Here is a 13,647-nt window from a genome sequence, read left to right as displayed (position 1 = left end):
TTTTTTTTTTGAGACGGAGTCTTGCTCTGCCGCCCAGGCTGGAGTGCAGTGGCCGGCTCTCAGCTCACTGCAAGCTCCGCCTCCCGGGTTCACGCCATTCTCCTGTCTCAGCCTCCCGAGTAGCTGGGACTACAGGCGCCCGCCTCGTCGCCCGGCTAGTTTTTTGTATTTTTTAGTAGAGACGGGGTTTCATCGTATTAGCCAGGATGGTCTCGATCTCCTGACCTCATGATCCGCCCGTCTCGGCCTCCCAAAGTGCTGGGATTACAGGCTTGAGCCACCGCGCCCGGCCGGAGGAGCTGTTTAATAAAAGATCAACACATGGGTCAGGTGTGGTGTCTCACACATTTTTTTATTAAGTGCTGTAATCTTTTATTAAGTGCTGTAATCCTAGCACTTGGAGAAGCCAAGGCGGGCAGATCATTTGAACTCAGGAGTTTGAGACCAGCCTGGGCAACATGGTGAAACCCCATCTCTACCAAAAATACAAAAAGTTAGCTGGGTGTGGTGGCGCGTGCCTGTGGTCCCAGGCATTTGGGGGACTGAGGTGGGAGGATCGCTTGAGCCCAGGAGGTTGAGGCTGCAGTGAGCTGAGATCATGCCACTGCACTCCAGCCTGGGTGACAAAGTGAGACCCTGTCTCAAAAAAAAAAAAAAGAAAGAAGGAAGGAAGGAAGGAAGGAAAGAAGGGAGTGAGGGAGGGAGGGAAAAAAAGAAAGAGAGAGAGAGAACGAAAGAAAGAGGAAGGAAGGAAGGAAGGAAGGGAAAGGAAAGGGAAAAGGAAATAAAAGAAGAAAAGAAAAGAGAAGGAAAGAATAAAAATGCTGCTAGGAGTCTGCATAGTAGATTGGTAGCACCCACGCCATTTTACATAAACTAGTCTCCCCTCTCTCCCTTCCTAGTTATTAGCTTCCCAGGTGCAGGAACAGGCAGCATTGCCTTCTCCCAGGAACGACCTTGGGGCATCAAAGATCCCTCTCACTCCTTGTTTATCTCAGTGGTTCTCAGCTGCGGGTGGTTTTGCCCCCAGAGGTCATTTGGCAATGTCTAGAAACATTTTTGATAGTGGTGGGGTTGGGGGCCAGTGGCGCTACTGGTGTCTAATGGGTAGAAGCCAGGGATACTGCCAAACATCCTAAAATGCACAGGATAACCCCCCAAAACCAAGGCTCATCTGGCCCCAAATGTCAATATTGGCAAAGTTGAGATATCCTGCTCCACTTTATCCTGTAACAAACCTGCCTTGATTTTTAGCAGCTCAAACATGTGGGGAAAAGAGCCGGGGAAATCAGAAGACCTGCTTCACAATCCCAGCCTTATTGCCAACTTGCACGTTTGGCCTTTATCAAATGCAGAGAGTCATGGAGTGCCCCTGCCTTGTTGACAAAGGTGTTTGGGGGCTCAAATATGTCAAATCGAAGGAAGACACTTGGGGAAGTAATTTGCAAGAGAAGGTGGACAGTAAGGCGGGCACAGAGAAGGGGGAATCCTCCATTTAGCCTATATCTCTTGTCATCAAATGGCCCAACTTTTCCAAGATGTTTTCAATTCCAAATATTCTTCCCTTTCCTTGTCTTCAAAATTAAATTTGATAATTCATGTCATCTGTGCCTCAGATTTTAAAAACACCTGGGTCTCCACCTGAGTCTAGTTCTTCTCCCCAACTCCTCCTCCTTCTCTGTTGATTGTAGAAAATTCTGGAAAAATATGAAAAGTACATATATAACCCCCTTAAATATAAAATTAGAAGCCCACAGTACATGCTGATTTATAAATGGCTTTCTTCCTTGCTTAACAGTAGATTGTGAACATCTATGACATGAATTTCACTTCTACAATTTTATTTTAATAGATTCATTCCATAATTGACTTACCCAATACCCTACTTTGAGACATTTTGATTGTTTCCAAATCTTCACTATTATAATTCATGCTGTGATAAACATCTTGGGAGCATTTGTATGTGTATATTCATGATTCTTTTTTTCCTTTCCATACAACATTTCTTAAAGTAAACTTTCTGGCTCAAAGGATACATGCTATTTTTTTTTCCTTTTCAGATTGTATTTATTTATTTTAAAGCATGCTACTTCAGAAAATTTTGGGAAATTCTAAAACACAGAAAGAAGGAAAAGTAAAAATTATCTTTTACAGTGATCTGAACACAATCCCTGTTGACATTTTAGTATATTTCATTTCAGTATTTTGTATTCTACATGGCTTCTTTTTGAAAAACCACTGCATAACTAATTTATGGCCTATTATCTGTTTAGGTTTTGCTATAACCATTTTCTGTGGTTTTGCTTTTTTTTTTTTTTTTTTTTGAAACAAGGTCTCACTCTGTCACTCAGGTTGGAGTGCAGTGGCGTAATCTTGGCTCACTGCAACCTCTGTCCCAGGGTTCAAGCGATTCTCCAACCTCAGCATCCCCGAGTAGCAGGCATGTACCACCACTCTTGGCTACTTTTTTTTTTTTTGTATTTTTTAGTAGAGACAGCGGTTTCACCGTGTTGGCCAGGTGGATCTCGAACTCTTGACCTTAACTGATCTGCCTGCCTCGGCCTCTGAAAGTGCTGGGATTACAGGCATGAGCCATAGCACCCGGTCTGTTTTGTATTTTTAATAGTCTTAGCTTACTTGAACATTTTCGTAGACTTGGACTTTAGGTTGTTTCCAGTTTTTCACAAATGTAAATAGTACTGCAATGAATCTTTTTGTGAGTAAGGTTGTCTTTCTTTTTTTTTTCAGACAGGGTCTCACTTTGTCACCTAGGCTGGAGTGCAGTGGTGCAAACATTCACTGCGGCCCTGACTTCCTAGGCTCAGGTGATCCTCCTGCCTGATCCTTGCAAGTAGCTGGGACTTCAGGTGTGTGCCACCACACCCAGCTAATTTTTGTATTAAAAATATTTTTTAAATAACTATTTTGACAACTGAGATGGGGTCTTTTTATGTTGCCCAGGCTGGTCTTGAACTCCTGGGCTCAAGCGATCCTCCCACCTCGGCCTCCCAAAGTGCTGGGATTGCAGGCATGAGCCACCATGCCTGGTCAATTTTTGTATTTTTTGTAGAGATGAGGCTTCACTCTGTTGCCCAGGCTGGTCTCAAACTCCCTGGGCTCAAACGACCCACCTGCCTTGGCCTCCCAAAGTGCTGGATTGCGGTGTGAGCCGCCATGCCCAGCTTTCTTTTTCCTTCTTTTCTGAATTTATGGTGAACTCCTTAGAATAGGTTTCTAGAAGTAAAATGACAGGGTCAAGCAGGAAGACTGTTTTTATGGTTCTTTGATGTACTCATCATATATTGCCAAATTATTTTAAAAGCCCACGCCTTGTGAATCTGGGTGATTTGCACGTTGTTATGGCCTGTTGAGCCCTTGGAGAGCTTGTCCTGATTTGTCCTCCCAGCAGCCATGTCTGAAGGTCCCACGACTTTTCTAGGCTGTCTTGGGCCCCAACAGCAGCCAGAGTGAAGTGAGAACATCCGCCCTCAAAACTCAGATGATTCCTGCTGCCCCTGTCTTTGGGCCTGGAGCGCCCCCTACAGCCCACATGAGGACCTTGCCTTCCTGTCCTGTGATCGGGGCTTCTCCTGCCTTCTCACCACACCCTCCTCTGGCCTCCACCCCAGTCCAGGTATGGCCTGAGCAGGTGCAGAGTGGGTCACAGCCTCTCTGAGGTTGCCATTGTCCCTTAGGCAGTACGGGAACATAAGCCATGACGCGTCCGTCTCCTGACACAGCACTTTCCTGCTCTAGGCTGCTCTACCATGAGAGAGAGCTTATTTTTCTTGACTTAAAAATCTGTTTCCTTGGTGTTTCCTCTCAATGCTCAAGTGTTATCCCTCAGGGCCACACATAGCCACTCTGCTCACTTATCCCTGCGACCTTTCTTCCTCTCCAGCTCACCTTCCCTCATGGCCTTAAAGCTTCTCCACCAGCTGGTTCTGCTTGAGCTTGGGACGAGGTCTCTCACTTCCTTGAGTCTCAATTTTCCTCACCTGTGGAATGGACAATAATCTCTATACTGCAGAGTTATCATAAAGATTCAAAATCGTACCAATAAAAAGCCTGGCTCAGATTTTTGGCCCAAGATGGGAGGCTGAGCACATGGATGTTCCTCTCCTCCTCCTGAACACACATTGAAAGAAAGTAAAGAAGGTTAAAGAGGGAAAAAGAAAAACCAATTAAAGAGCTGTGTTGGGGGAGGTGGCTGGGACAGTACATCAAGAGATCAGAGATTTTACCATTTCTGGAATACTGGAATGAGTTAAATCACATTTATGGGTAAATGAGAGTCAAGAAAGCCACAGCTCAAATCAAGAAGTGAAGAAGTCTGTAGGAGATTTTGGTGTGCTTTGTTTTGGTGTGGTGGGGCGAGGTGAGGCCGAGAGAGCAGAAGAGGAAGGAGGAGTAAAAACCAAGATGGCAGCTAATGGAAGGTCTGGCTGTAGAACTGACATGTGTTTGTCACACTGACGCCCCAGTACCATTATTTTGGGCAGCCCCACTATTTTCCCCCAGGCTGAGACTGCAAGATTTTCTCTGAAGAAATTGAGTAACCAGCCTAGGAGGAGTCAGGACTTCCAGAGCAGGGTCGACCCCATAGAAGATGGCCCTTCTTGTTTTGACCCTAAGGGGTGGCTACCATCTCCCTACCTGGGCACGCTAAAACCAAGCTTGCCAGTCAGCAAGCTCCACTCACCCACAGAGCCTTCTTTCAGCTCAAAGAAGCAGAAATAATTCAAGGAAAACTTAACCGTATATTATCCCTAGGTCAGGGTATAAAATCTGGCTTATAATAGGAATTCAATAAATATTTGTTTAGACCTCCAAAAAAAAAAAAAGACAAAACAATAAGAAATTAAAACCCTTTAACTCATCGGAGTGATTCAAGAAATGACTCCAGGCTGGGCGCGGTGGCTCAGGCTTGTAATCCCAGCACTTTGGGAGGCAGAGGCGGGCGGATCACCTGAGGTCGGGAGTTCGAGACTAGCCTGACTAACATGGAGAAACCCCGTCTCTACCAAAGAAAAAAAAAAAAGCAAAATTTGCTGGGCGTGGTGGCATGTGCCTGTAGTCCCAGCTGCTCAGGAGGCTAAGGCAGGAGAATCACTTGAATCTGGGAGGCGGGGGTTGCCGTGAGCCGAGATCGCGCCATTGCACTCCAGCCTGGGCAACAAGAACAAAACTCTGTCTCAAAACAACAACAACAACAACAACAACAACAACAACAACAAAACCTCCACTCATAAAATAAAAACAGAATATTATGATGAAGAGACATTCAAAGAAGAAGAGGGTCTTATATATTTAAGTATGGTTGACAAAATTTTTAAACATCAGTGAAAGTACTACGAAAAGTACTTTCTAATGTCTCACTTAAAAGGTGAAAGAGAGAAAGAGAGAGACCCACACACATTAAGACAGAAATAGATGCATACTAAAGGAAAATATGTTGAGACATAGAGGATTGATCCAGGAAAACCACTAACCACTGATAGGAGTTTTAGAGGAGAAAATGGAATGGAGGGGTGAAAATTACTAAAGAAATAAGTTTCCAAGACTTTAGGGGAAAAAAGTTATTCTTCAGAATGAAAAGGCCTAGCAAACACAGAGCATGTTGAATGAAAAAAAAGGAAATTCAAATTTGGACCCATACTACATATCCTAGAGTGCCAAGGATAAGTTAAACACCCAAAAGCTTCCAGTGAGAAATAAAAGGCAGGTAATGTTGGTGTTCACAACAGCAACACTGACTCTCAGAAGACAATAGAACAATGCCTTCAAAAGTGCTAAGAGAAAATGGTATTGAACTTAAACTGGGCACAGCGGCTCGTGCCTGTAATCCCAGCACTTTAGGAGGTGGAGGTGGGTGGATCACCTGAGGTCAGGAATTCGAGACCAGCCTGGTCAACATGGTGAAACCTCGTCTCTACTAAAAATACAAAAATTAGCTGGGTGTGGTGGTGATTGATTTATTTGTTTATTATTATTTTTTAGAGACAGACTCTTGCTCTGTCAGGCTGGAGTGCAGTGGCATGATCATAGCTCACTGCAGCCTCAAACTCCTGGGCTCAAGTGATCCTCTTGCCTTAGCCTCCCAAAGTGCTGAGATTACAGGCATGAGCCACCACATCTGGCTTTAAAATTTTATTTGACATTTTATTTCAAATTTTATTTTATTCCAAATTTCATAGCAACTTAACAGAGCATGGAAGACTTATTCATGGTTATACAATACATCAGATTGCTTTTAGCTGAACAGCGGCTGAAACCCTAAATAGGGGTTTATTTTTCTACTGTTATGAGGCAGCCAGAAGTGGTCATCCCAGAGACGCATGTGCTTAAGAATTCTTAAGCCTCCAAGATCATCTACATTTCTCCATCCAACTTCAATGTCCTGTATTATTTAATTTCTTTCTTTCTCTTTTTTTTTTTTCGAGATGGAGTCTCGCTCTGTCGCCCAGGCTGGAGTGCAGTGGCGCGATCTCGGCTCACTGCAAGCTCCGCTTCCCGGGTTTACGCCATTCTCCTGCCTCAGCCTCCCGAGTAGCTGGGACTACAGGTGCCTGCCACCTCGCCCGGCTAGTTTTTTGTATTTTTTAGTAGAGACGGGGTTTCACCGTTCTAGCCAGGATTGTCTCGATCTCCTGACCTTGCGATCCGCCCATCTCGGCCTCCCAAAGTGCTAGGATTACAGGCTTGAGCCACCGCGCCCGGCCTTCTTTTCTTTTCTTTTCTTCTCTTCTCTTCTCTTTTCTTTTCTTTTCTTTTCTTTTCTTTTCTTTTCTTTTCTTTTCTTTTCTTTTCTTCCTTCCTTCCTTCCTTCCTTCCTTCCTTCCTTCCTTCCTTCCTTCCTTTCTCTCTGTCTTTCTTTCTTTCTTTTCTTCCTTTCTTCCTTTCTTCTTTCTTCCTTATTTTTTGAGACGGAGTTTCACTCTTGTCACCCTGACTGGAGTGCAATGGTGAGATCTCGGCTCACTGCAACCTCTGCCTTCCAGGTTCAAGCGATTCTCCTGCCTCAGCCTCCTGAGTAGCTGGGATTACAGGCACATGTCACCATGCCCAGCTAAGCTTTGTATTTTTGTAGAGACAGGGTTTCACCATGTTGGCCAGGCTGGTCTTGAGCTCTTGATCTCAAGTGATGAGCCAACCTTGGCATCCCAAAGTGCTGGGATTACAGGCATGCACCACTATGCCCAGCTAATTTTTATATTATTAGTAGAGACGGGGTTTCACCATGTTGGCCAGGCTGGTCTTGAACTCCTGACCTCAGGTGATCTGCCCACCTTGGCCTCCCAAACTGCTGGGATTACAGGCTTGAGCCACCATGTCCGGCCCATTTAATTTCTTAAGGATTTAATGAAATTTTATTAAATATTTTTATTAAAATAAAATGATTCATTGTTCTAGAACTTGATGTTCATCCAGTTGAAATATTTAAAAATTCTATCTACATATAGAAAGGTATATCTTACATATTTATGTATGTCTTAGTCAATTCAGGCTGCTATAACAGAATGCTATAGACTAGGTGGCTTAAGCAACAGAAATTTATTTCTCATAGTTCTGGAGGTTGGGAAATCCAAGATCGAGGCACAGACATATCTGGTGTCTGGTGAGAGTCCACTTTCTTGTTTATACGTGGCCTTTTTCTGGTTGTATCCTCACATGCAGTGAGAAGAGAGACAGAGAGATCATTTCATGCCTTTTTTTTTTTTTTTTTTTTTTTTGAGACAATGTCTCACTCTGTTGCCCAGCCTGGAGTGCAGTGGCAAAAACACAGCTCACTGCAACCTCCTCCTCTGCCTCCTGGGCTTAAGCAATCCTTCCACCCCAGCCTCCTGAGTAGCTGAGACTACAGGTGTGTGCCACCATGTCCGGCTAATTTTTGTATTTTTTTTTTAGAGATGGGGTTTTCCCATGTTACCCAGGCTGGTCCCGAACTCCTGGGCTCAAGCAATCTGCCTGCCTTGGCCTCCCAAAGTGCTGAGATTATAGGCATGAGCCACTGGGCCCAGCCCATCTCTTCTTATAAGGGCACTGATTCTATTCATGAGGACTCTACTTTACAACCTAATCACCTCCTAAAAGCCCCTCCTCCAAATACCATCACATTGGGGATTTAGGCTTCAAAATACGAATTTTGGGGGCACACAGACATTCAGTCCATAGTATGTTTATCTGTATATTTATCTATAGCTATAGCTCTATCTACACCAATTTAAGAGTAATATGAATTTATGTGAATAATATGAATTGCTTAATATTACAAAGCATTCCTCAGTTGCCTTGTGCAGCTTCTGTAATTAGCATAAAATCATAAATATTCTGGAAACACAAATTGGAAAAGAAAAAAAGCAAGAAAATGGACAAGTCACTCTCATGGGAAATGATGGAGTGACGTGAGAGTCGGTTGCATTCACGCTTTTTGAGGAGGATTTGATGAGTTTGTTAATTTGTCTTTTTTCTAATTTCTACACGTAAATCCTCCCTGTACTTTGAAGACAGTGTCTATCTCTGACATCAGCATTGGGACAATCTATAAAACCATCCTGGCATTCAAATATAGTCACTCTTTGTTTTGAGGACATAGGGCAAGAGATGGAGAAGTGTTTCCCAGGGCGTGAACAGTGTTAGTCACCAGAGAAGATGTTTAGGATCACTTAATCACACTGTAACGGCAAATACAAGATCCTGAGTGACAGGGTCCCCAAGTATTCTTTAATACGGGCTTCCCCAACCCCCGGGCTGCAGTACTGGTCCGTGACCTGTTGGGAACCAGGCTGTGGGGCAAGTGAATGTTACCACCTGAGCTCTGCCTCCTGTCAGATCAGAGGTGGCATTGGAATTCCATTGGAATGAGAACCTTATTGTGAACATGCGAGGAATCTAGGTTGCATGCTCCTTATCAGAAGGTAACTACAGTTTCATCCCCAAATCATCTCGCCCTGCCCCACTGTCCGTGGAAAAGTAGTCTTCCACCGAAACTTGTCCCTGGTGCCAAAAAGGTCGGGGGCCGCTGCTTTAACACATGTGTGTGCTTGTGGTGTATGTGCTGTCTAAAGTACAAGGCCCCAGGCAAAGACTCTTCTGCCTGGGTCTGGGGCAGCATTGCCTGCAGCCTCCTCTCTGCCTCATCCATATTGCATAGACAAGAGCATGGCCTCTGGGTCAGGCAGACCTGAGCTCAGTTCCCAGTTCTGTCCCTTAGAAGTCTTGTGGGCCGGGCGCGGTGGCTCAAGCCTGTAATCCCAGCACTTTGGGAGGCCGAGACAGGCGGATCACGAGGTCAGGAGTTCGAGACCATCCTGGCTAACATGGTGAAACCCTGTCTCTACTAAAAAATACAAAAAAAGCTAGCCGGGCGAGGTGGCTGGCGCCTGTAGTCCCAGCTACTTGGGAGGCTGAGGCAGGAGAATGGCGTAAACCCGGGAGGCAGAGCTTGCAGTGAGCTGAGATCCGGCCACTGCATTCCAGCCCGGGCCAAAGAAAAAAAAAAAAAAAAAAAGAAGATCATCTCAGAGCTTGGGTTTGTCTTCAGCTCTGTTGAGGATGGTGGTGTGGGTGAGAGTTGGGGATCACCCCCAGTCTCCAATGCCAGCCTCCAGGGACTTCAGCTTTCTCAGCTGTTTAGCCAAAATGTCATCTCCTAGGAGTTCTGCTTTGGATGTTGTTTCTGCACCTCCACCAGCGTCTTCTTCCTGGTTCATGCCTTCCAGGTCATCCAGTCCTAAAGACTGGTCCAAATAACCAAACCAGGGCAGCTAATGCCCTCAATGTCTTGACCTTGGAGATTTCCTTTAGATACACACAGCCTTCATTCATGAGTGATTCAGTGCTCAAACCCATTAAACAGCTATGTTTGCACAATGAGGCATTCTGGGCTATGACAGGAGAGCCTGGCCAAGATTAGGTTACCCACAAAGCGGACCCTGTCAAGTAGTTTCTTTGGATGGAGATCCCAGAAAGCAATGGTGGGGAATTGGGGAGGTGAGGCAAGGAAGGAGGCCACTGTAGGTTATATTAATGAGCAGGTTACTTCTGTGAGCTTTTGAAGCTCAGTGCTTCTAAAGACTTCTGGGAGACAGCATAGAATGAGTCTCAGAGTTGTTCCTTTTGAGGGGTAAAGATGCTGGGATATTTACCCACCAACCTACACTTGTCATTGGTGAAGGGCTGTTCCCAGGGACTTTAGCTCCTCAGTGCTCCTGGCCTGCCCTGTGCATGGGTCAAGCAAGCTTGTGCAGGAGGAGAAAGCCCCCAGGCAGAGTCGCAGGAGCTTGCAGTAGGCAGCCATCTGTCACAGGTACAGGTGGGTGGCGGTTACAGGATCTGCAACAGAAGCAGCCCTTTCGGTCCTGCTGGGTGAGGGTAAAACAATGCTCTGAGCCACCAGACAACCAAGAGAGTGAAAACTTTATTGCCCCAAGTACTTTACATGAATGTGACCAACACCACATTTGGGCAAATATATAAAAAGCACAACCTATTGTACAATTATTCCACCTTCTCGATTCATGCACTGTACAGACACTTCCCAGGTTTCTCTCCTAGGAAGAGGTGGGCACGATGGATGGGTTTCATGGGCAGCAGCTGCACTTGTCTGAGCCTCCTTTGCAGATGCAGCCCCTGGCACACTTGGCACAGCCCGGCGGGCAGCACGGACAGCAGCCTGAAAGAGTCAGGAGATGCGCAGATCTGCTATGGGTCAACACTCCCATCTCACCACTGCCCCTCCCACCACTTAGAGGAAGTAGGAAAAGAGGGGTGTGTGCATGAGGTTTCAATCCACATTAGCAAAAATCCTGGGACAGAAAGTTGAGGGATATTAGAACTGGAAGGGATTCCAGGGGCCATCTAGAGTCCATCAGAAGCCCACAGAAGGGAGGTTTGCCAAGGTCATGAGACAGTGGCAAAGGCAAGACTAGAATCTAGGGCTCATGACTCCAGGCCAGTGCTCTATCCCTGTTACCACTCGGCAGAACAGAACCTCCCCACAGTCTTTTTCCTGCTCCAAACACTATGGATGCCCTCATCCCTGGGTAGGCTGCAGCCATGGAGAGCTCTGCCATAGGTCTCTACACGGTTCTCATTTCAGATATCTCCCAAATGGGTAAAAGGCATCTAGACTCCCTCCCCCCAAGCCCCAGTCCATCATGGCTGGAGGATTGAGGATGGGGATTGGACCTTTCTTTTCTTTTCTTTTCTTTTCTTTTCTTTTCTTTTCTTTTCTTTTCTTTTCTTTTCTTTTCTTTTCTTTTCTTTTCTTTTCTTTCCTTCCTTCCTTCCTTCCTTCCTTCCTTCCTTCCTTCCTTCCTCCCTCCCTCCCTCCCTTCCTTCCTTCCTTTCTTTTTTGACTGATTTTCACTCTTGTCACCAAGGCTGGAGTGCAATGGCATGATCTCCACTCACTACAGTCTCTGCCTCCTGGGTTCAAGAAATTCTCCTGCCTCAGCCACCCGAGTAGCTGGAATTACAGACACTCACCACCATGCCCAGCTAATAACTATATTTTTAGTAGAGATGGGGTTTCACCATGTTGGTCAGGCTGGTCTCGAACTCCTGACTTCAGATGATGTACCCACCTCTGCCTCCCAAAGTGCTGGGATTACGGACATGAGCCACTGCACCTGGCCTGGATGGGACTTTTCTAACTCCCAGCCCATGGTGCCCCCAGTCACCATACTCACTCTTCCGACACGTTTTACAGTTGCAGGTTGTGCATTTGCAGTTGTCTCCACACATGCAGTTTCCTCCTGGAAGAGAGGACAGCCACCACGAACATGAGGATGGAGATGGAGTGGGGAACATAAGGCATGATGTCGATTGTCACAGTGGCAAGGCTTCTGGGCTGTCCTTGGGGACTGGCTGGACGAGAGGGTGACAAGGCTGCTGAGCATCACCCCAGTGTCAAGAACCGTGCAATAGTCCACAGTCACAGGCCATGGATGGGAACTAGCATGGCTGCATCAATCGTGCCTGGGATAATTGTAAAAATGCAGATTCCTGGGACCCAACCCTTGAGATGTTCTGATTCATAAGTCTTGGTGGGGAAATGGAGTCCATATTTTTGAAAAGCAACTCAAATAATTCTTTTTTTTTTTTTTTTTTTGAGACGGAGTCTCGCTCTGTTGCCCAGGCTGGAGTGCAGTGGTGCGACCTCGGCTCACTGCAAGCTCCGCCTCTCGGGTTCCCGCCATTCTCCCGCCTCAGCCTCCGAGTAGCTTGGGACTACAGGCACCCGCCACCTCGCCCGGCTAGTTTTTTGTATTTTTAGTAGAGATGGGGTTTCACCGTGTTAGCCAGGAGGGTCTCGATCTCCTGACCTCGTGATCCACCCGCCTCGGCCTCCCAAAGTGCTGGGATTACAGGCTTGAGCCACCGCGCCCAGCCTTGAAACTCAAATAATTCTTAAGTACAATGAGAACCAACAGACGAGGCCAATGTTTCCAAGCCCAAGGTTCCTCTGAGAACTATCCTCTGAAACTATCCTTTCACACCCTCTTGGCTAGGCATACTGGCTCACGTCTGCAATCTCAGCACTTTGGGAGGCCAAGGGAGGTGAATCACATGAGGCCAGGAGTTTGAGACCAGCTTGGCCAACATGGAGAAACCCCATCTCTAAAAGAAAAAAAAAAAAATTAGCCAGGTGTGGTGGCACACACCTGTAATCTCAGCTACTAGGGAGGCTGAGACATGAGAATCTCTTGAACTTGGGAGATGGAGGTTGCAGTGAGCCGAGATCCTGCCACTGCACTCCAGCCTGGGTGATGGAGTGAGACTCTGTCTTAAAACAAACAAACAAACAAAAAAACCTTTTACACCCTCGTCACCTTCACAAGTCAAGATGAAAACCATGAATAGTTTAAGGAAGGTCAAGGAACGTCAGTGAACTCAAAACAAGAGCCACACCTTGTTTTGTTTTTTCCTTTCCTTTCCCTTTCCCTCCCCTCTCCTCGCCTCCTCTTCCCTTTCTTTTTCTTTCTTTTCATCGTTCCTTCCTTCCTTCCTCCCTCCCTCTTTCCTTCCTCTCTTTCTTCCTCCCTCCCTTTCTTTTTTCTTTCTTTCTCTCTTTCTCTCGCTCTCTCTCTCTCCCCCTTTCTTTCTCTCTTTCCTTCTTTCTTTCCTTTTTCCTTCTTTCTTTCTTCCTTTCTTTTGACAGGGTCTTGCTCTGTCACCTAGGCTGGAGTGCCATGGTGGGAACACAGTTCACTGCAGCCTCAAGCTCCTGGGCTCGAGTGATCTCCCTGCCTCAGCTTCCTGAGTAGCTGGGACCACAGGCACACATCACCACACCTGGCTAATTTTTTTAATTTTTGTAGAAACAGGGCCTTAGTATATTGCCCAGGCTGGTCTCAAATTCCTTGGGCATAAGCGATCATCCTGCCTTGGCCTCCCGAAGTGCCAGGATTACAGATGTGAGCCACCACCTTGGTTTTATACCATAATGACCATCTACACTTAAAAAAAATTATCCCATCTTTCATTTTGAGTTTCAAAATGCTGGAAGCTTCTGCCTCTTTTGCAAGTTTTTGGTACAGAGATGTCTAGTTAAAAGACAAGGGAGTCTTGTAAGACTTCATTTTCTTTCTTTCTTTCTTTTTTTTTTTTTGTTTTTTGAGACGGAGTCTCGCTCTGTCACTC

At 46.0% G+C, this 13,647-nt stretch overlaps 1 protein-coding gene across 1 annotated transcript in view; it reads right to left on the bottom strand.

Annotated features, from left to right (window-relative positions):
- Positions 1–10,558: 10,558 nt before the first annotated feature.
- The window catches only part of MT4 (metallothionein 4), a 4,814-nt gene continuing 1,725 nt past the window's right edge, over positions 10,559–13,647 (bottom strand). Inside the window, exons 2-3 of the mRNA XM_017878966.1 lie at positions 11,694–11,759; positions 10,559–10,675 (exon numbers count right to left, since the gene is read on the bottom strand). Coding sequence (XP_017734455.1) covers positions 10,584–10,675; positions 11,694–11,759 — 158 coding nt within the window. The 3' untranslated portion in view covers positions 10,559–10,583. The remainder of the gene's footprint in view (positions 10,676–11,693; positions 11,760–13,647) is intronic.

This window comes from Rhinopithecus bieti, unplaced genomic scaffold (genome assembly GCF_001698545.2).
Source record: "Rhinopithecus bieti isolate Rb0 unplaced genomic scaffold, ASM169854v2 scaffold_11161, whole genome shotgun sequence".
NCBI lineage: Eukaryota > Metazoa > Chordata > Mammalia > Primates > Cercopithecidae > Rhinopithecus > Rhinopithecus bieti.
Note: the sequence above shows the minus strand (reverse complement) of the source record. Positions and strands in the feature narration are given on the sequence as shown.